Below are 20,972 nucleotides of genomic sequence, written 5' to 3'. Positions count from 1 at the left end.
TTGAACACACTTCGTACAATATTTCGACTCCAAATACATAGCGCTTGTAACACAATGGAGCCTATAGGTCTAAGTGACATCTTTTTACAGTTCGGTCAGATTTTTCTTCCACATGAAAAAATTCAACTTTGTACGGAAGAAAAGGTGTGAAACCTCAGCGAAAAAAAATGGCAAAAATCAACGGCATTTTGAAGTCTTTGAAACTTCCGCTTTAATAGGCTATAAAATTGCGTACTCAAATTTTTTTTAAATTCTGGTTAAGAAGTTGAAAGTTTTAATGGACTTTAGAAATTTTTTTAAAATTTTGTTTGAAATTTGAATTTTGTTCAAGTTTCATGAAAATATGACGTTTATTGTAGAATGAACTAAATTTTTTTATAATTTTGCAATGTAGTGTATATGAGAAAAAATTGTAGAGCCACGAGTTAAGAGAGGTTAGGTGAAGTATAATTTAAACTAATGGCTCTTTTGTTATGTAAGTTGCCTGTTGATATGTGAGAATCGAAATGGGACTGAAACCACGCGCCTCATGACTCGATCTTGATAAGCGTGACGTCGGCGCGTGGCACAGCGTACATTTTTAAGCGCGTGGCTCAACCGCCTGACGTGCAATAAGTGACTTTGATAGGATAGCAGTTACCGTGCGGCGGTTTCGTACTTGCAAATTAATTGCCACACACACACACAGACAAGGTGTTTTTGTATCAAAACTATGGTTCAACTAATGCGAGATTGTGGCCATAAATAAACATGGCTCAGTACAGTTCACACAAGTACAGTTCACACTAATGTGGCTAAAGTAAACTCAAGTGTTTGTATGTATGCATATTTAAAATTTCATCTTTTTAATTTTTTTTAGAATCTATTTTTCCTCACAGTTGTGTATTAAAAATAATTTTTTTTTGCTTTCTTTAATTTTGGTTTTGTGGTCGTGTGCACTCACCTAACGTAATCACGCTTACAGTACGTCTTGCCGTCACGCACAAAACACGTACAACTCTCGTCCAGAAATTGCCGGCATTCTTGGCATTTGAGGCATGCCGCATGCCATTCAAGATCGGGGGCGACGCGCAGGATATACTGGTCGTGAATTTGGCCGCCACAGCCCACACAAAGTGATAAACGCTGTTTTTCTGCAAAACAAAGTGAAGAAATATTCATAAATTAATAAGTTAAGAGAGGAAAATTTTGATTTTTTTCTACAAAAATATATGTTTTTTTACTAAATAAGTAAAATATTCTTAGAGTTATAAAATAATACGAAATATTTTTTTTTCGGGCTTACGGTTACAAATATATTCAACAAATATTCAAATAATTTTTCTTTTTGGCAGGACGTATTTAGTGAGATAAAAAATAAAAAAAATGAATTAAAACAATTTTTGTTTTCCTAAATTTTTTTTATAAATTTTTGTTTTGTTGAATTCTTATTGATTTTTTTAATGCTTCTAGAAGTTTTTTATTAAACAAAATTTTTTTCTTTGATTTATTTATTAAAACTAATTATTTTTTCTTAAATTTTTTCATTAAACAAATTTTTTTTTAATGTTTTATTAAAAAGTTTTCTTTCAACAAATTTTTTTTTCGTAAATGTTTTTTAATATAATTTTTTCCTTTAATTTATTTATTAAAAAAAATTTTCCTTAAACCAAATTGGTTTGCCTTCTTCGTCCCTTTTTATCAAAAAAAATTGTTCTAATAAAATTAACTTTTTTATAAAAGAAAACTTAGTTTTTTTTAATTTTTTGTTAGTTTTTTTTTGTTAATTTGAATTTTTTCATTAAGCAAAATTTGTTTTCTTCACTTTTATATTAAAAGGTTTTTCTTCAACCAATTCTTTTTTTTCTTAAATTTTTTTAATATAAGTTTTTCTTTAATTTACTTATTAAATTTTTTTTTCTTAAATTGTTTTATTAAACAAAATTTGTTTGCCTTCGATTTTGCTATAAAAGTTTTTTTTTCTTTGGCACTTTTTTTTAATTTTTTCATAAAATTTTTTTTCTTTAATTTTTTTTATTAGATTTCTTAAATTTTATTATTTAATTAACAATTTTTTTTTCTACAAAAAATTATTTTTTTCTTAAAATTTTGTAAGCATTTTCTTTCCTTTAATTTATTTATTAAATTTTTTAATTCTTTTTAAACAAGCTATTTTTTTCTGAAAACTTTTTATTAAACAAATTTGCGTCCTTGATTTATTTATTAAACAAAATTTATTTTCTTAAAACTTTTTTTATCAAAAATGTTGTTTCTCCAATAAATTCGTTTTGGCTTAAAATTTTTTATTAAAATTATTTTTTCTTTTAATTTATTTATTACATTATTAAACCAAATTAGTTTTCTTAAATTTTTTTACTAGAAATTGTTTGTCTTTAATTTTCCTACTATACAAAAAAAAATTTTTTTTTAACTTTTTGATCAAAAACAAAAAAAAACATTGTTCTGATAAATTTAAATTTTTAATACACAAAATGTTTTAATAAGCAAAATGCAGAAAAAAATTTCTTTTTGTCTAATTTTGTTCTTCAAAAAACTTTTGGTTTTCCAATTTGGTTATATAGAGCTGCATCAAACTTTTAAAACCCAACAAAAAAAAAAAAAAATTACGTTGAATCATAAAAATTTATTATCAAATATTTTTTTTCCATTTTTCCATTTTTTCATAATTCATTTTGAGTCGCTTCGAGTGTGATTTTTCTATTTGACTTTAAAATTTATTTTACAAAAATTAGCAAAAGATAAAATAAATTTCATTCTTCCACTTTTACTTTGCGGTTTCCATAATTTATTGGTAACAAGTTTATTTGCATTCACACATAAATATGCACATTTTTTACGTCTCTGCTTTGCGGCAGCCTTTTGTAATTTATTTGATTTTAATTTTACTTTTCTTTACGTCTTTGTTTTGTAACAGAATATTTAAAAATAAATTTTGCATATATTTCATAAACGTTGGACTAATTTATATTTTTTGGCGGACGCCGTAGTCGAATGGGTTGGTGCGTGACTAACATTTTGGGAGTGCGTAGGTTCGAAACTCCGTGCATGAAACACGAAAATGAAGAAACATTTTTTTCTAATAGCGGCAGGCAATGGCAAATGTCCGAGTGTATTTTGCCATGAAAAAGCGTCTCATATCTGCCGTTCGGAATCGGCAGCTGTAGGTACCTCCATCAAGATGTAAGCCACAGAGATGGGAGGAGGAGCTCGGCCAAACACCTAACAGAAGTGTACGTGCCATTTATTTTATTTTATTTTATTTTAAATTTATTACATATTTATGTGTGCTTAAATATTTCCACCTGAAATCAAATGAGATTAGTTTTGGAATTTAAATAGTTTTGAGGAGTTATGACGCAAGCTAAAAATCTCAACAAAAAAAAATGGCTTCATAAATTTTGTGAAAAATTGACGAAAGATGATTGTACTTTTCTTGTAGCTCAGAAAAAGTATTATTTTTTATTATAAGCGGCTAACGTACTTTGTATGCATGTACGTATATACATATGTACATTGCAGGTATATATAATATATAAGGTGGAAAAGTTATTCCATTTTTAGATTTTTGATCCCTTAGGCTTTCGATGATGTCTACAGGGCTTCCATTTAAACTGAAAATCTGCTACTGCTTTTCTAAATTTTAATCTCTACCACCTATCCTTAATTATCTACTCTCTTACTTTATTTATTGTAAATAACACCTGTGATACGCGGGTAAAAAGTTTCAAGTTTTTCTCTGCTTGCCCACCTCCATCAGTTACATTTTCACTTTTACTATTGTCTGTAAAGAATTTTTCGGTCCAGGCTCTCAAAAAGTGTTTAGATCTCTCAAATATTCTCTTGTTGTTAGAATGCCACACAATTCTAATCTAACTGTACTACTGATTGTATAGCCTCTCATTTCACCTCTACTCATTACAAACGAATAATTTTCGGTATTACAAAATTTTCTTAATTTTATTTCATTTTTTTTTATACGCAGTAAAACAACCTGAAGTCTTCAAACTACTTTTGAAAATATAATAAATAACAAATTTTCTTCACATTTATGCTTTCTGTTTTATTTCTCTGCTCGTAGAATAATATTTCACATTCAAGTAAGAAAAATAAAAAATACACAAAAAAACTAAACTCACATTTTTTACGTCCACTACTCCTTAAGTTTTCCCCAGTTTGCTATAAAAAGTTACTTTTTCACAGAACTTAAATTTCTATATATTAAAGTAAAACAACGTATACCAACAACATTGGAAGGGGGGGAGCGAGCAATGCAGTGCAGCCTGGGGGATTGGCAAGTGGAATGTGCCATCCTTCATAATAAACGAAATGAAAACTTCAACGTTATTACGCACATTTAACGTTCTTTTAGTAAGTTTTTTTTGTTCTCTGTTTCTACTTTTTACTTTACCTTCTTTGCTGCGCTGCCCCACAACAACTACAACTAAGAAAAGCGAACTTGCAAAAGTGCAGAAAATGTGCGAAAAAAAGTTGGAATACAAAAGTAGCGCAATGAGGAGCAGTTAGTTGCTAGTTTATCGAGGGGAAAAAGTTAAGTATACGTCCCGGTGGATAGGTGGTAAAATTACGAAAGGGAATAGAAGCGAGTAGCAATGGCTGAAAAAGAATAGGAGGGTGGGCGATTTGAAGAAACACGACGAAAAAATCAATGCAATCACAAAAGCATAACATAGCAAGTATACATATAAAGTCATACATACAGATGCTATTTACCAAAATGGCGGAGCAAGTAAAAAACGAAGCATTTACAGAATCATGGAAAGGTGCGTACAAGAGAAAAGGGCGTACAGATTAACAAAGTTAGTGGACTCTTTTGGAACTTAAACTCTATAGATATACATACATAAATAAATGTGTTTGTGTGTGCTAGTGAGTGAGTGTTCGTAAATACGTACATCTGTAGAAAAGTAACTTGGCATAAGGACCTGCTTCTGCGTAAAGCATTTGGGCCCAAGTGTGAGATTGCAAAATGGCAAAAAAACTTGAGCATGTCATGTTGAAGTTTTTTTTTTTTTTGGTTTTTTATGCGCCTTAAATGATTTTAAATGCCGTTTTATTCGGCCGAATTGCCAGCGAGCCAGACTTTTTTTGTTTGTTTTATCTTTTTCTTTTGGCAGCTGAAACTCTGAAACTTTTCCTTTATACCTTTAACATTTTCTTACTTTGTAAATCCTTTTTTTTCAACTTGTTTCTGTCAGATAAAAGTACGGATATACTTCAATACGTATGTGTGCGTGTAAGCGTATTAAAATGTATGAATTTGAGCTCTATAGCAGCTACTTCCTATGGTTTGTCCTTTATATATACTCATAATTGGCGCGTACAGCCTTTATAGAGTGTTTGATCGAGCTACTCCTTCTATTTGTGATGTTCGGCTTGATGTCTTACGACAATATTTGCCATAGCTGAAATACATTTGAAGGTTTGCCATGGCCTGCCAAGGGGTGACCGCTCTTGGGGGAAAACCTTTTCTATCATTTTGGTGTTTCGTGCCCATAGCGGGTTTCGAAAGCGGGCCGCTCCAAAGCGCAAAATCATGCGTTCGCGGTGGTCGAAGGACGAAATGTAAAGAATTAAAGGCTATAAAATTTTTGTTTAAAGAAATCATTAACTAAAATCTCTGTACTAAAAGATAGTCAGCGAGATAGTCTTTTTAAAGAAAATGGTTGTGCGTTCAGCAAGCATATCAAACATCCTGCGATTTTGAAAAACGATTTAAAGTAAAAAAGCCGTGATTTGTAGTTTATTTCCGTTTGAAAGACAAAATGAGACAGACAAAATTAACAACAGAAGTTAATTATAGTTAGTGCAGACTTTTAGAAGTGAAATAAACGCAATTTTTAATTGAAATTTTTATTTATGGGTTATTTTGCGCAATGCAGTTGCATATACTGATACAAGGTGTGCTCAAAAAGTAAGGTGACTTTTGTAAATTTGTGGCTAGCGTACATTTCTGTTCTATTTTTTTATTTTATTGCGTTGGTACACATCTCCTGAACATGCGTTTATAGTTTCAGCTATGTGGTATAATTAATTTGCTTTTGACAGAGACAAAGGCTAGACGCGAATTGGTGCGTTCGGCGATTTGCTGCTATCGAAGGAAATGGATGAACAAATCTGAAAGCTTCGGCCAAAAGTAACACCATAGTCTGAGACTCCAATGCACCTTCTCCTGGAATGCAGCGCTATAGCGCGGAGAAGGTTGAGACATCTTGACCAACTGCAGTTTAATAAGGGAACTGGGTTTGGACGAGGCTCTGTGATGAGTAGAGGGCAAAAAGACCATGAGGCCGCAGTGCATAGCTCATCAAGAATCTAATCTAATCTATATACCGTAATCTTGCTTGGGCAACTTTTCCTTGTTCCCAAAATAGAAAGTTCTTATGAATATATGGAGTTTCGCCAGAATTGTAGATTAAAGCCCGCATGGTTGGAGGAGCTCAGACCTTACAAAAGCGCTTTTTGGTTAGCTTGGATTGGCAAAAGCCATATCGGAAAGAGGTTACTTTGAAGAGGCTAAACTAGATAGTAATGAATAAATAAATATTTTTCGAGAAAAATACAAGTTAGCTTACTTTTTGAACACACCTCGCATATTTGTATGGTGTTTGGTATTGTGGTATACTTTGCTAAATTTTATTTTAAGCTTCGTTTTACAGCTTTTTAATTTAAATTTATTCGATTTCAAAATTTAAAAAAATTTTCAAACGTTTTAGTTCTGAAATCCTTCATATTCTACATTACTAAAATCTAAAAAAAAAACTAACCAATTCCGCATGAAAAAGCACCTCATAGGTAAAAAGCCATCTGCCATACGAAGCTGACGTAAAACTGTAGGCCTCTTTATTTGTGGAACAACATCAAGATATAAATCGAAAATTGGGGGAGGAACTCAGCCAAAACACCAAAAAGAGATGTAAGCACCAGTTATATTTTTTTTAATTTTTTGGTTTTTAAAATTTTTAAATTGAAGTTTACCTTTAGTTAAATTGAAAAATTTTAAATTTAAATTTCTCCAACACAACTTTAAAAGTTTTACTAATTGAAAAATTAAATGAATGAATCTTTTCCCCCAAATTTTATATAAAAAATATTTTGAATACCATTGTGCTGCCCATTATGCAATTTTTTAAGAGCTTTAATCCAAATAGTTCAAAATTTCTTACGTCACGGTATAAGTAAAAAAATACTTTTTATTAATGCCACTAGAAATCCAAATTTCTAATTAAAATTTCAGAGTCTGTCGATGGTTTTTTAATGTTACGTTATTTTAAATTTTAAGTAATTTAATTTTGCCGTGCTTTTAGTCATCTCTTAAACTAATTTTTGTAATAAAAATATCTGCTTGCTGACGTTTTATATTCCACAAGTATTAATTTTTTATATTTCATTTCATTTCAGTCGATAGTAAATCAGATATATTTTCCGCTATCGCTTAGCTGCCACTACTGTTTATGTTTTTTTTTTGTTTTTGCTTTTTTTTCGTTCGTGCCTTTTTCTTTTCTTCTCTTTGCACCAAACACACACATTTGCCAATACGCCTCATCTCCACCACCAACCAGCCGAGCCTGGGTATCTCAAAGGCTACAGTTCACTTCCATACTCGGCATGTATGTATGTGTGTATGTATGTATGCGCATTACGTACAATACAAATGTCTACTTCCATGAGTGGGCATCTCTCTCCACAACTGGCGTTCACTGTCTTTGCTTTTTTCGCATATTTCTTTTTGTTTTACCGCGCGTTTGCTGATTCCATGAATTATTTATGAAGGCGGAGCAGACAAGATTTTTTCCCTCACAAAAGACAAAAAAAAAGAAGAAACAGTAATAAAAACGTCGAAGTAGTACCAACAACAACGAAATGAGGAGGCGAGTATTATGGCTCAAAGAGTCGGAGAGCAGAAAAGGGGAGCAAAGGGTGACTGTGGCTGTGGCTATGGCTATGGATGTGGTGCGCCGCCAAACGTTGCGTGAATGGATGAATATCTGTAATGTTGGCTGTGTATACAAATGTACTTGATTTCTTATTCATGTTTGTGTCTCAATGTGTGTGTGTGTATGCATGTATGTATGTATGTAGCAGTATTCTTATTGTAGCATTCGTTTAGTTGCTGTTGTTGTTGTTGTTTGCGCAAAGTTGCGGCCCTCCATTAGACTTTTGCTCACTTTGTGTTGGCATTAATGTGTGCGTAAGTGTTCTTATAAGTATGTGTGCGTTAGTATGTATGTTAGTATGTGCATTTGTATTGGCGCACATGTTTGGCGGAATGTTATCTGAATGTCTATTGCGTATTGTTGTTGTGTTTCTTTTTATCTCACTGGTGACTTTTGTTGCTTGTTGCTGCGTTCTCGCCGCTGCTCTTTTGTCTTATTTAATTTACTTTTATACCCAACGCGTAAATCCACATGGCATGCAATCGAGCACTTTTGACTTTGTAACTAGACGAAATTGGCGCACAGTCTAGCTCATCCTCGTTATCAGAAACTTAATAAAGTTAAATATTCCACTAACTTTTGGACCCACATTACGCGTTATAGATCAAAGTTTATATAAATAATACGCGCGAATAACTTAATGAGATTTTATGAAAATAATTGTAAGTTATATCTTTTCTCTTCTGATTATATGAGAGGTCGTCTACCTCTACTATGATACTTTCAACCTTCCCTGTCAGCCAGTTCGATGCTGTCTAAAGAAAATGCAATTTATTTGAAGGCTAGAATTGTCCTTTAATTCCGGTGGAAAAACAGCAACTTTTTTGGCTAGGTGCCCTCATGAACAAGGAGCATATTATAGATACTTATCCATATATATGAACATTGATTGAATTTGGATTTCGACACAACGTTCCAACTGATGCCGAAGCTCCTATATTCTCCGAACTCTGGTCCCCATGAAACCGTAATTACTGCTTCTAAACACAGAAAAACAATAAACTTAAGTCTGCACTATGACGCTGTGTAAGATACTGCAAGCTTTTTAATATAAATATACCGCCTAAATGCCATAAAATCACCCGAGTGGCTGATACCCGAGTGGCTGATAAGTGAATTCAAAATTGATACATCTGTGCTCGCTTTAAAGAAATCCCGCACTAGTAATGAAAGTTTTTTACAATTTTTTTTGTTGAAAATCATCAATAACACAAACAAAGGAATTTTCTAACTATTTTTACTGACGATTCTAAAGCAATAAACACTGCCTTTGCAGTTACCCTATCGAACGGGAGTACCAGCACAGGTGGTACGCATCTGTATTTACGGCCGATACTTCTGCTATCCACAAAGCGAACTGTTTAAACGCAGTTCAAAATATACGCAACAGCTCAGCAATAATACAATAGTAAGGATTCGTGACCTTTGCATTAAACATAGGAAACAAATTGCTTTGCTCTGGGTGCCTGGCTATGTCGGAATGTTGGTAATGAACAAGCAGATAATGCAGCGAAATACTTTTGATTAGTACCTACTTTTAATATGAGACACCCGATTATAACGATGTGAAGAAGAGACTCACTGAATGGACAAAATATCGGCATCTATATCAGCAACCTTAATTGAACTCACGATAAACTTTTCTACCCCACCAATTTCACTCGTCTACAGGCAAACATTTTCACACGCCTAAGGATTGGACATTCACAAATAACTCACCAACATTTTCTTACCGGAAGTCCAAAGCCAACCTTCCCTTTTTGCAGAAACATTGTGTCCGTCGATCCTTAATGTGTCGGTCTCCTTGCCGCGGGGATGAGGCTTAAATTGTGATTTAACCCCATCTATGGAGATTAACTTACCACGAACTAAGAGGGCAGCTCCGTATAGGAATTGGGCATCCACCCACCCGCGGAAAGGCGGAATCAGTGGCCATCCAAGTACTATGTGGAGATTACAGTACCGACGACCTGGCAGGAGGTATGAAATGCATTTCTTTCGTGTAATGTTGAGGTTAAACAAGAATCTCTCCTCCCGTTCAGAAATCGGAGGCTCAGGCATCGGATATGCAGTCCCGAACCCCACATCCCTTTATGACCGGAACTGACACCCAGGGTTCCGAAGGAAGCGCACTACTAGTGGTGAAAAATGGCTATGCCAGTGGAGAGCCAAGTGGGTGAGAGCGATACACCGCCGTCGAAACGATCCGAAGTAACTGAACAAGTTGTGGAGGATATGAAGATAGCGGGCAATCTCTCAATAGACTTATGTGGATCTCTGGTACCGAGTAAGCCTTTGACAACAGTTAAACCTGGTACAAATCAGGAAAGTACAGGTAAAAAAACTTAAGTTATTGGAGATTCGTCCGCATGGCAGCTCAAACGAAGAAGACAGAAGGCGAAGAAAGCCGAAGCATTAGCTAAGGCAAGTACTTGAACATCTTCAACTGCGACAAACGTAATGGAAACGGGAAAGCGCGGCAGAACAGAGGGTTCCTCCATAACGTTGCACTCTTCCGGAGCCGAAACGGGATCTGTGCCAACGACCGGCAAGAGGAGAAAGGTGAAGAAGAGGAAAGTCGAGAGACACAAGTCGAAAATGCCTGCATCCTCGACAAAATCTAAGGCAGATAAACCTTTACCTGAAAAGGCAAAGGCTAAGGAACCTCAAATGTCTAATGACACTCTTCCGTCAACGTCTGGTGAATCATTCACGAGAGTGGCAGCAAAGCCAATGACGGTAGAGATACATACCGACAAACAAGACGGTCTATTGTCCAAAGGGCAACAAGACTATCTTGAAAGCTACCTTTGGAAAGCTATCGGTCAGTCGAAAGACGCGCCTACTTTCGAGGGTAAAAGCGCGGTGGACGGCATTGTAAAAGTGCACTGTTCCAATGCTTTTCCCGAGAATGGCTGGAAAAGGAGATAGCAAAAATTCCAGCCTGCCAAAACAGCATTCTTGTTGAGAGTAGCAAAGAAAGGTTGGTACGAGCGAGTGCCTGGATTCAGGGTCCTTCCTGTAGTTCAGCAGAACTCCTATATACATCAGTCCAACGATAACTTCAACGAACTGTTAAGCATCCAGTTCATGTTTGGGGCTGCTTTAGCCGTTTATTTGTGTTTACCTCCAATTTGAATGCAGTTTTCATTAATCAAATTTGCCAAAAAGCATTATTACCATCAGCTGCGAAGATGTTTGGAAGAATTAGCCAACCTTGGATTTTACAAGAAGATCCCAAGTATCAATGCCGAGGGTGTAGAGATTGGAAAGAGCAAAATGGGATTGAAATGTTGGATTGGTCTTCACAGTTACCTGATCGCAACCCTCTTCAACATGTTTGGGTAAAAGTTAAGCAAAAACTCAGAGTGTAAAAAAAGGTCTATGGAAGAGTGGAACAATAACCCAAAATGTCTACATGATGACTCGCAAAAATGGTATACAGATGGATCCAAAACGCTTCAGGGGAATCCGGAGAAGCAGGAACAGTGAGACCTAGAGCACAAAAATCTTTAACACTCAGTACAGATGCGACAATTTTCCATGCGTAGCTTTTCGCCATAATGAAAACAGTGAAAATCGTATCCAAAAGAGGGTTCGAAAAAGTGAAAATCAAAATACCGTTAGGACGGTCAATCAGATTTCAAAGCCTTAAATAGCTTTACGTTCAATTCAAAAGTCTTTAGAAAGTGCAACAATGCACTGATGCCTCTTGATCAGTTTTCCCTGATTTAGGTAGCAGGACACTAAGGAAAAGAGAAGGCAGCCAAAAACAAACAAAAGCTGGCGGAACGGCTATTTATTGGATCAACCTCATTTTACAGCTTTAACAAAAAAACAACCTAAAACAGCAAACCAAATAAGGGCCTAAATAAAAAGACAAGGAATACTGGAATGGCATGAACGGTCTTAGTTACGCCAAAAAGTTCCTGAACTTTAATATCAATAGAGCAAAATCTGCGCTAACCCTAGACAAAAAGGGCCTTAGATTACACTGTGAAGCACTTACCAGTCACAATAGGACTATCTAGCACTAGTTTATGCAGGCCCTGCTGTGTTGAAGAGGAGTCCATGGAGCACTTAATCACCAATCACTGAAGCATTCGCTCACAGGGGACACAGAATCTTGGGCTCGTATTGTATCTACTAGAGGATGAAGACTTACAAATGCTCCCTCCTAAGCAGCTGGTTCGATTCCTCGCAATACGAAATAATTAAAATTAAGCACTTAGGGGCACACAATAGATCGATTTGGGGACGCAGTGCATAAAGGCCTTAGCCTAACATGTTCAACCATTCGCAAGGACAAAATAAAGATGTCCATCACTCAAAATCATTTTTTTTATTTAGTAAAATTGTTATTCGATAATTAGATTGACGATTAATTAAACAAAATATATTGAAAGCCGCATATTTTCTCATTTTCATTTCTTTCAATGAATGCTGAAAACTGCTGAGGAACTCCTTAACGCCTTGTTTTATTATACAAAATTTAAACGCACGCCTTGAAAATGGAAAATATTTAAAAATCAAGCTAAAAACGATGCAGCAAAAATGTGGCACTCACACGCATTTACGCACTCAAGTTTGAGGAGAATCTTTTTTCACCACAATTTATCATTTTTTATGCTAACTTTTTTGATACCTGTAATTTGTAATTGCACAACAGTACATACATACGAGCTCCACTTGCTTTGCTTCTGTCTTCTCAGCAGTTTTTCTTTGCATTTTTTACCAAAAAACAAAAAAACACCTCACAAATTTTGCAATTCTTTCAGTTGTTTTCACATAACGAGTATTCGCCTCTCCTGCAAGTATCTGTAACTCTTATTTAGATGCACGACCCGAATAGCAACTATGCGTGACTGCACGTCGGCAAGCGTCGTCTTTTGCTATTTGTCTGCAAAATCGGTGTAGGTATGTCGCTGCCATTCGGTGCGCGATGCTCGGTACTCGGTGCCATATCCGCATAATTCGCATGAGTGCTTACGAAAAAAACAACAAAAATGGGGAAAGGGGCGATAACGGATCATGCGCACTGCGTGCAGCAAATGTGTGCTACAAAAAGGATAAGGGTATTATGGTAGAAATTGTTGTTGCTAAATTGTAGCTCCAAATGGTAGTTATTAGGTACTACATTTTCTTGTTGTTGTTGTTGCAGTTGTTACTGCCTCATGCCACTTTTTGTAGCGCCCGTTCTACCCACTCAAAGTGTGTCGACCCCATTTGTTCGCATTTGTTTAACAGGCTGACTGCCTGACTGCCTGGCTGACAACCCTTGGCACCCGGTGGCCAACAATAAAACGTAACAACAGCAGCAACATAAACGCCGCAGCCGCAACAGTTGCTCGCCATTTTTTCTTTTTCTTTTTTTTTTTGCCTGCTTCTTCTTTCAAAATAATTTTTCGTCAAAGGCAGCCATGCTGGCTGCTTTCACTGGGTGGAAGCGAAGTAGATTTATGTTCCAGTAGTTGCAGTGGAGTTTATGTGTAATGGGGTGGAGGGGGTGGAAGGGGTCTGAGCGCACATGTATTTCCGGCATTTGTTGGTGGTTGTGGTGGCCACCACTATATCCAATACAGTCATTGTGGTCATAATGAGAATTTGAACGCATGGGAGAGCATCCCTGCATGCCACAGTACATAGATGAGAGGATGTGGGTGCTATTTTGTATGTGCATATGTATGCGTTACAGTCGTGATTGTGCTGTGGTTTTGAGCCCAGTAGGACTACAGCGCTCGTTAAATTCCTAATGTATTTTAAGCAATAAAATATAATTTTGATCGCAGATTTGTGCGAAAACAGCGCTTCGAAAGCATTCCTAAAGGGTCTGCCATTGATTGTATTATGCAATTACAAAGTTGGCTCTGGACGTGCCTTTTAACTGATATATGTATGTATATGTAGATGTGTGGAGGTTTTTCACCGCTTGCAACTCACAAAACCACACCGCCTCGTATTTAACGCTTTTTCGCTTTTCCGCATTTTCACCAGTTTTTCCGATTTTGCGGCAAGTCCTTTACTACGTGAATGACTCGACCACGAGCATTTCATACACACGCGTATGGCTAAGTACTCATGCCCACATGGTGGCATGCCTGTTTTTATGTGTACCTGCAATGAGCGACAAATAGTGAGCGAAGAACTATTAAAATGAATCCAGTTTTTTTTAACACCATAAAATGTTTGCTGGCGGTTAACAAGGTTTGTGATGGCGATGTTGATGAAAGGTGTTTTTCTTCTTCCACTTTTAGCTGCTCTAGATTTTCTTTTCGCTCCCGCAGGCGAATGGCTTGGTGCGTGAGTACCATTCGTAAGCGCGCAGGTTTGAATCTCCACAAATGGAGGAACCCATAGTTTCAAGCCGACTCCGAACGGCAAATGGTTCTTTATGAGGAGCTTTTTCTTGGCAGAAATACACTCGGAGGTTTGCCATTGCCTGGCGAGGAGCGGCCGCTATTAGAAAAAACGTTTTCTATTATTTTGCTGTTTCACGCACCACCCCATTCGGCTATGCCGAAAACCGTTACTCCCTTAAATTGATAAACCGAACAAATCGAGAGTTCAAAATTTCTTTGGTGGCACGAGAAAGATGAATCCAAGTTAGATTTGGTGCAGGGTGGCGCAAAATGTATCACCCTTTCGGAAAAGCTATAATTTTTGCAAATGGCGTCGTATGGCAATCATATTTAGCACTTGTGAATTAAACAGCTGCAGTGTACAAGCAAACAAGCAATGGAGCGCTAAAGTTAAGACTAAAGATTTTCGTCAATTATTTCTAATTTTTTATTTGGTAAAAAATTTATTAAAAAAAATTATTGAAAAAAAAAACAAAAAATGTATGGTTAATTTTGTGCCAGCTGTTACATCTACTGTAGTTTATACATCCGGCGATTATTCTTATGTAGCTAACTTTTATTATTAATTTTTTATACTACTAACTGATAATAAAGAAACGGTGCAAAATTTATACTTTCATTGAAATTATAAAATAATCATGAACTCAATAGAACTATTAGAAATATGTTTTCGATTTACTATCAAAAGTCGCTTACTGCTTCGCTATCAACCAAACAATGTTGGCTCAACTACAATCATGCGTACAAAAATATCAACACTAACTACTCGGCTGTAAAACTTCCTGCTTCGACCTCTGCTGCAATGAGCAAATGCTTCGTTAGACTCCGCTTAGGACACTTTACCATCGCCCATGCACATCTGCTGAGCGATGAGCCCCAGTCATGATGTCGATTTTATCGTACAACCATACTTACGATCCGTCAAATCCCTCCTTACTCAATCTAGAAATAATTTTTTCCATAGCTAAAATTCCTTCTGACCCTTACTGATAGGGCCACTTTACAAATGATGAGTTTTTGAAAAATGATTATTTAAATGTCGGATTAAACAGATTAATAAGAAAGTTGTTCCAATTAATACATGAATTCCATGGAATCCTGTAGCTATAAAAAATGTAGAGCCGAGTCGGCAATTGTAAATGCGGCTTCAATGTATTCATATGCTTGTAAAATAGTAAAATATACTCCTAGTAATACTGTGAAGAATAACCCTTGTGTGGCTTGAGGTCAGGAAGCCCCTAATTCAATTGTTGGAGATAATCTTCTGTGAAAAAAAGCTCAAAAGAATGATACGAAAAATAAAACTTCTGATAAAATAAATAAAATTATTCCTCATCGTAGACCTAATGTTACGTTCAGAGTGTGTAATCCTTGGAAAGTTCCTTCACGAGAAACATCTCGTCATCATTGATAAACAGTTAAAATATTTAGTAATAATATTACCTCATAAGAATAATGTAATATCATATTGATGAAATCATTTAACTAAACCTGAAACTGATGTTATTGCTCCATTAAAGGTCAATAGCTCCTGTTAATGTGATAGGGCAATTAGTTCAAAAACTATCGATTAGGTTAAAACCAACGAAAAACTCAGTATTGCTAGTCAATAATCCAAAGTAATATATGTAAGTAATATATATAAGTAATAATAATATGCTATATGCAATTTTTCGACTACAATTTCGGTCAATTCGAGGTGAGGGTCCAACTGTCAGTGTAATAGAAAATTTCAACTGCGTTTTGCCTCTATTGAGCCTAATTACATTTTCTAATTATCTACTGATGTAATAGACTTTACTAATAAAATTTTGCCGAAAATAAACTTGTTGGTAAAAATAAGAAATCATTGCAAACAAATTTGATAGAACCTCCCTAATCCACACGTCGCTTGCATGCGCAAATGCATAATTTCATAAACATCTGTAGACTTGTGTGTATGAGTGCTTGTGTACACATGCAAAAATGTACATATCGACGCATAGATACATATGTATGTATGTAGGCATGCATATTTGTCTCCGCACTTGTGCGAAGGCGTGTTCTTCTTGTTCGCTATCCATCGCTTTGTCCAACGCTACTTCGCGCCACTGCGACTGTGGCTCGTGACGCGTCAAAGTGTACCTATCTTACAAAGTTTACATTTTATTTTATCTAATTACACGCGTTTTGTCGTGTTTTTCTTGAATGCATATACGTCTTGTTCGCTCACATACACACACACACACGCACAATGCTCGTAACAAATACTCGCCCACCTTCGCTACCACTGCGACCTCGAATGGGTTTTCTCTATTTTCTTAAGCGTTTTGCAAGTACCTTGGGCAACTGTCGGCTGTTTTTAGTTTGTCGGCTTCATGTAATTTGCTTTTGTTTTTGTAAAAAATATGTTTATTTTTGATCTAACGTAGTTGTTATTGTAGTTTTTTGACATGAAGTAATGAAAGTGACCTTCCTTTTACACGAAATGTGTGACGCTTTACAGAGTTGCTTTGCGTTGTTAGTAAAACTTCTGCGCTTTCTTAAAGGTGATTAAGTTAACAAACGAAATCTCAACAACTGTTGATGGGAAAGCCCACTGGGGGGAGATAATCAAACTATCAACTTGAAAGTCAAACTGCCAATTTTCGCGCTATGGTATCGCATTCGAGGAGAAGGTGTATTCAAGTTTCTGGAGAGTGATCGCAAGAATAATAGGAATCGGTGCAGCAAATCGCGGGTCTATGCCGATGGCAGCGTAATCTGCAATGACCTGTGCTAAAGTCTGTGAGCATTCTAAGTTTGTTCTTGAGATGCCTGAATCTCTTTTGATTGAACGCTAAGTCCTTATGGGGAGACTTAGCCTGACGAAGCCACATTGTTTGGTGCCAGCTTACATCTCCTAGCTTTAGCTCTTCATTTTTAAGCTCTTCCTTGATGGCATTATGTTCCAAGGCAAGTAATGGCTCTGGCCCCCTATTACTAGCGAGGCCGCAGCCTTTTCTTGCCAATGCATTTACCGCCTCAATTTCAGGTATTCCGATATGTTTGATGCCCAAATGAGCCTGATGTATGCAATAAATAAATATCTAATAAATTGATTTTCTTTTTGTATTCACGGACTATTAGGGATTTAACCTCGAATGAAGATTTTGCTTCGAGTGCAGCCTAACTGTCGCTCAGAATGGGAATTCGCTTATTCCGGAGTTTATTTCTAAATTGATTTCTTCACATAGACAGATGACACTTCCGTTTGGAAAATGTTGGGTAAATTACACAGAAATTCTGAAAAGGGTCACATAGTGCCAAAGGCTATGATTTCTATTTTTTCTTTTTAGCTGTTGTTGGCTGTTGGTTTAGCTTGCGTCCAGGTGAGCTTGTTGCTATGTTGTACTATATAATTCTTCGTCAAGGCTGCACCGCCAGGATTCTTCGGGTCATCCTCTGCGCTGGTAACCTTGAACGTTTCACTCTAAGGCCATCACTGGCATTTCTTGCATTGGTTTTCTAAGAGTGTGTCCTGATTTCAATATTGTATGCGTTTTGATTGCATCGACGTTATAAACTGTATCGATTATCATTATTTTTAATATATATACAATATATATATATTTTTTTTTAATAATATAAATAATTTGATGAAGGTAGATCCCGCGCCCGGCCCAACTGCATGTGAAATTTATCATTAAGGTCATACAGAGACCTTTTTTAATTTTTTGACGCGACCAAACGGCGGGCTTTTTTTTTAATTTCAAGATAAAAGTCAACAAATGTTGTCTAAAAAATACTTCGCAATACAGTCATTACTCGGCCCTTCCAGGAAAAATGCACTTGTGCATAAAAATTTCAGCCCAATGGGTCAAGATTTGTTCGAGTTGTTAGTTCGGAAGGCTTGAAAAATTCAGTTTCGAGGAAAACGCGTTTCAATTTATGGTCAAATTCACATCAGAACGAGAGAGGCGCATCAAAATTCAAAATACAAGGTGGCGCAAAATTAATCATCTAATTTTTTTGTTGTACTTTTTTCACGAAATAAGAAAATAATGATTTTCAGTGATGGAGATCTTTACTTTGACCTTCACGCACTTCATTGCTTGTCTGTTTGCATATTGCGGATGTCTAGCACCACTACTAGAAACAACTTTTTCATTTTGCTGTTTCATGATTCGAATCTACGTACTCCCGAATGGTAGTCACGCAGCAACCCCTTCGGCTAGCCCGTCCACCTCTATAACAAAAAATTGTTTCAAATAACTCCATTCTAAAAGGAAAAAAAACCATGTGCTTGAGTCTGTAAAAATTTACGAGTTCTATAAAAGTTCGTTGTGTTGTTATTTTTTTATTTCAGCTTGCCCCTACCACCCATTGCCATTTTCTAAATTTTTTCGTTTTTTAATTTTTTCTTGTAGCGGCTATTACCATTTTTGCTTAAGTTTCATTGTTTTAGTAATTTCTCAGTTGGCTTTGTCTTGTGATAGCCATTACATACATACGGGCAAGTTTTCAGTTTTCATTTTTACTTGCGTCGCTTTCAAATTCTTTTATTATTATTACGCTGTCAATTTAACCTATTTTACTTTTATTTCAGATTGTTTATTGGCGAGGCTGCGCTGCCCTTGCTGTGCGATCTCACAGGCGATCGCGCGATCGTGAATTTGCTTATCAAGTCGGAAATCTTTCAAAGCAACCGGGCAAGAACCAAACAAGGCAAACTGGGCACATAAAGGAAATGGAAACACATACGCAAAATCGAAATAAAAAGAAAAAAACATGCCAAAGTAGAAGTGGGTAAGTAAGTAAATAAGTTTGCGCGGAAATGTTACACGCATAGTTTTGGCGAAATAAGCTTCGCGCCAGTCAATACTAAAACGTGAACGGTTTTTACTTTTCCCATTCGCTTTTTTTTGGATTTGGTCTGTTTTTTCATCTTTAAAAGCCACAATCGAAATTGAATTGAAGGAGTTACCTTCAATTGCGCGCGAGCATCAACCCTTTACGTTCGAAACACTCGCGACCGACAACATCGCACACAACAACGAAAACAACAACAACAACAACACAAATCCCTTGCACATCGCACTCAAATACAGCCGCTGATAAGATACGGATACCCTTTGAACAAAACATCTGCAATAATAACAACAACCAGATTATTGCAATAGCAGTAATGCAGCAGCAAATCATGGAAGCTGCAGGCAAACGCAAATCCGTTGCAACTACTGTGCAACAAACCGATCAACAGATGAATTTGCACAGCAAGACGATCGCCGTTGGTTGTTCGTTGGACGCATAGTGGCTCCACACAAGCAAAACACAAGCAACCGTGCGTTCTTTAGTGGAAATGGCAAGCCGCTACAGCCGGTCTCTCTTGACTTGCTCTACTACTCGTCTGTATGTCTGCATGCCTGTACATATCTATCTATCTAACGAACGCATGCGCAATATGTAATTTTCATGGCCAACAGTTTAATGGGTAAATAAGTCAATAGCCAATGTTGAAAGCGACAACAATTCCACTAAGTCTTTGTCAATGGGCTGGTTTTCTAACAATGTTGCTTAGCTGCAGTAACATTCTAGTAAAAGTTATGACTCATAACATTAAAACAAAGCACAAATAATACAACAAAGTATGCGAATGAATTACGTGCGGTGATTTTGTTGTAAAGCGGATTAAAAACATATCGTAAATGTTTAGGAAAGCAGCAACAAAGTCAACCAAAATCAACATGGGGACATAAAATCATAAAACGTTTCTTTTTTTTCTCTTTTTCCTCGCTTTTCATTCAATGAAAACATTGATTTCTGTTTGCCTCTTTGCTGCGTTGGGTGAAGACAAATCGCAGTAGACTATGGAATTTCACATGGCCATAAAAATACAATATTTCCATATAGTCACAGCTGTGGTAATTGCTCGGAGTCAAGCGCGATCAGGCACAAAGAAAAGTACATATCGGACACACATTCAACTCATGGTAGTATCGATGGTCGTAAATATAAGGCCAATAATAATTGTGGCCGTCTTAGCTAACAGTTTGAAGAACTGAATCTCATTTATGAGCCTGAGACTATGAGGAAGTAGCCGCATTTATTGTGCGTCTGCGAGCGGCGGTAGATCTTGCTTCGCTAGCTTTATGGCAAGGTTACTTGTCTAATAGCGGACTTGAATCAATCATTGCGGAGAATAAGTGCGTACGAGGTAATAAGCAAAGCCTACCACAGGCGAATGAGCTTTTTCATGACGTGGAGTTTGAGAATTCACAAATGGCAATTGCAAATTAAGTAATGCCAAATCTTCGAGTGCCATGAATAGCTTCTCATAAGAACAATGTAAAGGCAACATGAAACCGCTGACTCCTTCAATGGTAAGAAAAAATTAAGACACAAACTCTCTCATTTATCTACAACGAAGCACCCTCCAAAGCTACTGCTGCACTTGCCCCAATGTTAGACTCAAGAGTGAAATTATTTTCGGAGCGATTCAGACAATAGAGTTTCAGTTCATCTGTGGTTATGTAAACCCGCATTCTCTATCTGTGGAAATACCAAACTAAAATTCAATGAAGGAAATTTCATGTCAAATCAATGGAGTAATTCAGAGTGCATTTTAAAATGTTTGACGAGTATTTTCTCTCCCGATGGGTCCAACAATGAAATAAATAATGAAATTAGTAGCTGCATG

At 36.2% G+C, this 20,972-nt stretch overlaps 1 protein-coding gene across 1 annotated transcript in view; it reads right to left on the bottom strand.

Moving 5' to 3' along the window:
* LOC128863010 (insulin gene enhancer protein isl-1) overlaps positions 1–20,972 on the bottom strand; it is a 122,672-nt gene that overhangs the window by 32,270 nt on the left and 69,430 nt on the right. The window contains exon 2 of the mRNA XM_054101890.1: positions 944–1,133. Within this exon, the coding sequence (XP_053957865.1) occupies positions 944–1,133 (190 nt within the window). The remainder of the gene's footprint in view (positions 1–943; positions 1,134–20,972) is intronic.

The sequence above is a fragment of the Anastrepha ludens genome, chromosome 5 (assembly GCF_028408465.1).
Source record: "Anastrepha ludens isolate Willacy chromosome 5, idAnaLude1.1, whole genome shotgun sequence".
Lineage (NCBI taxonomy): Eukaryota > Metazoa > Arthropoda > Insecta > Diptera > Tephritidae > Anastrepha > Anastrepha ludens.
Note: the sequence above shows the minus strand (reverse complement) of the source record. Positions and strands in the feature narration are given on the sequence as shown.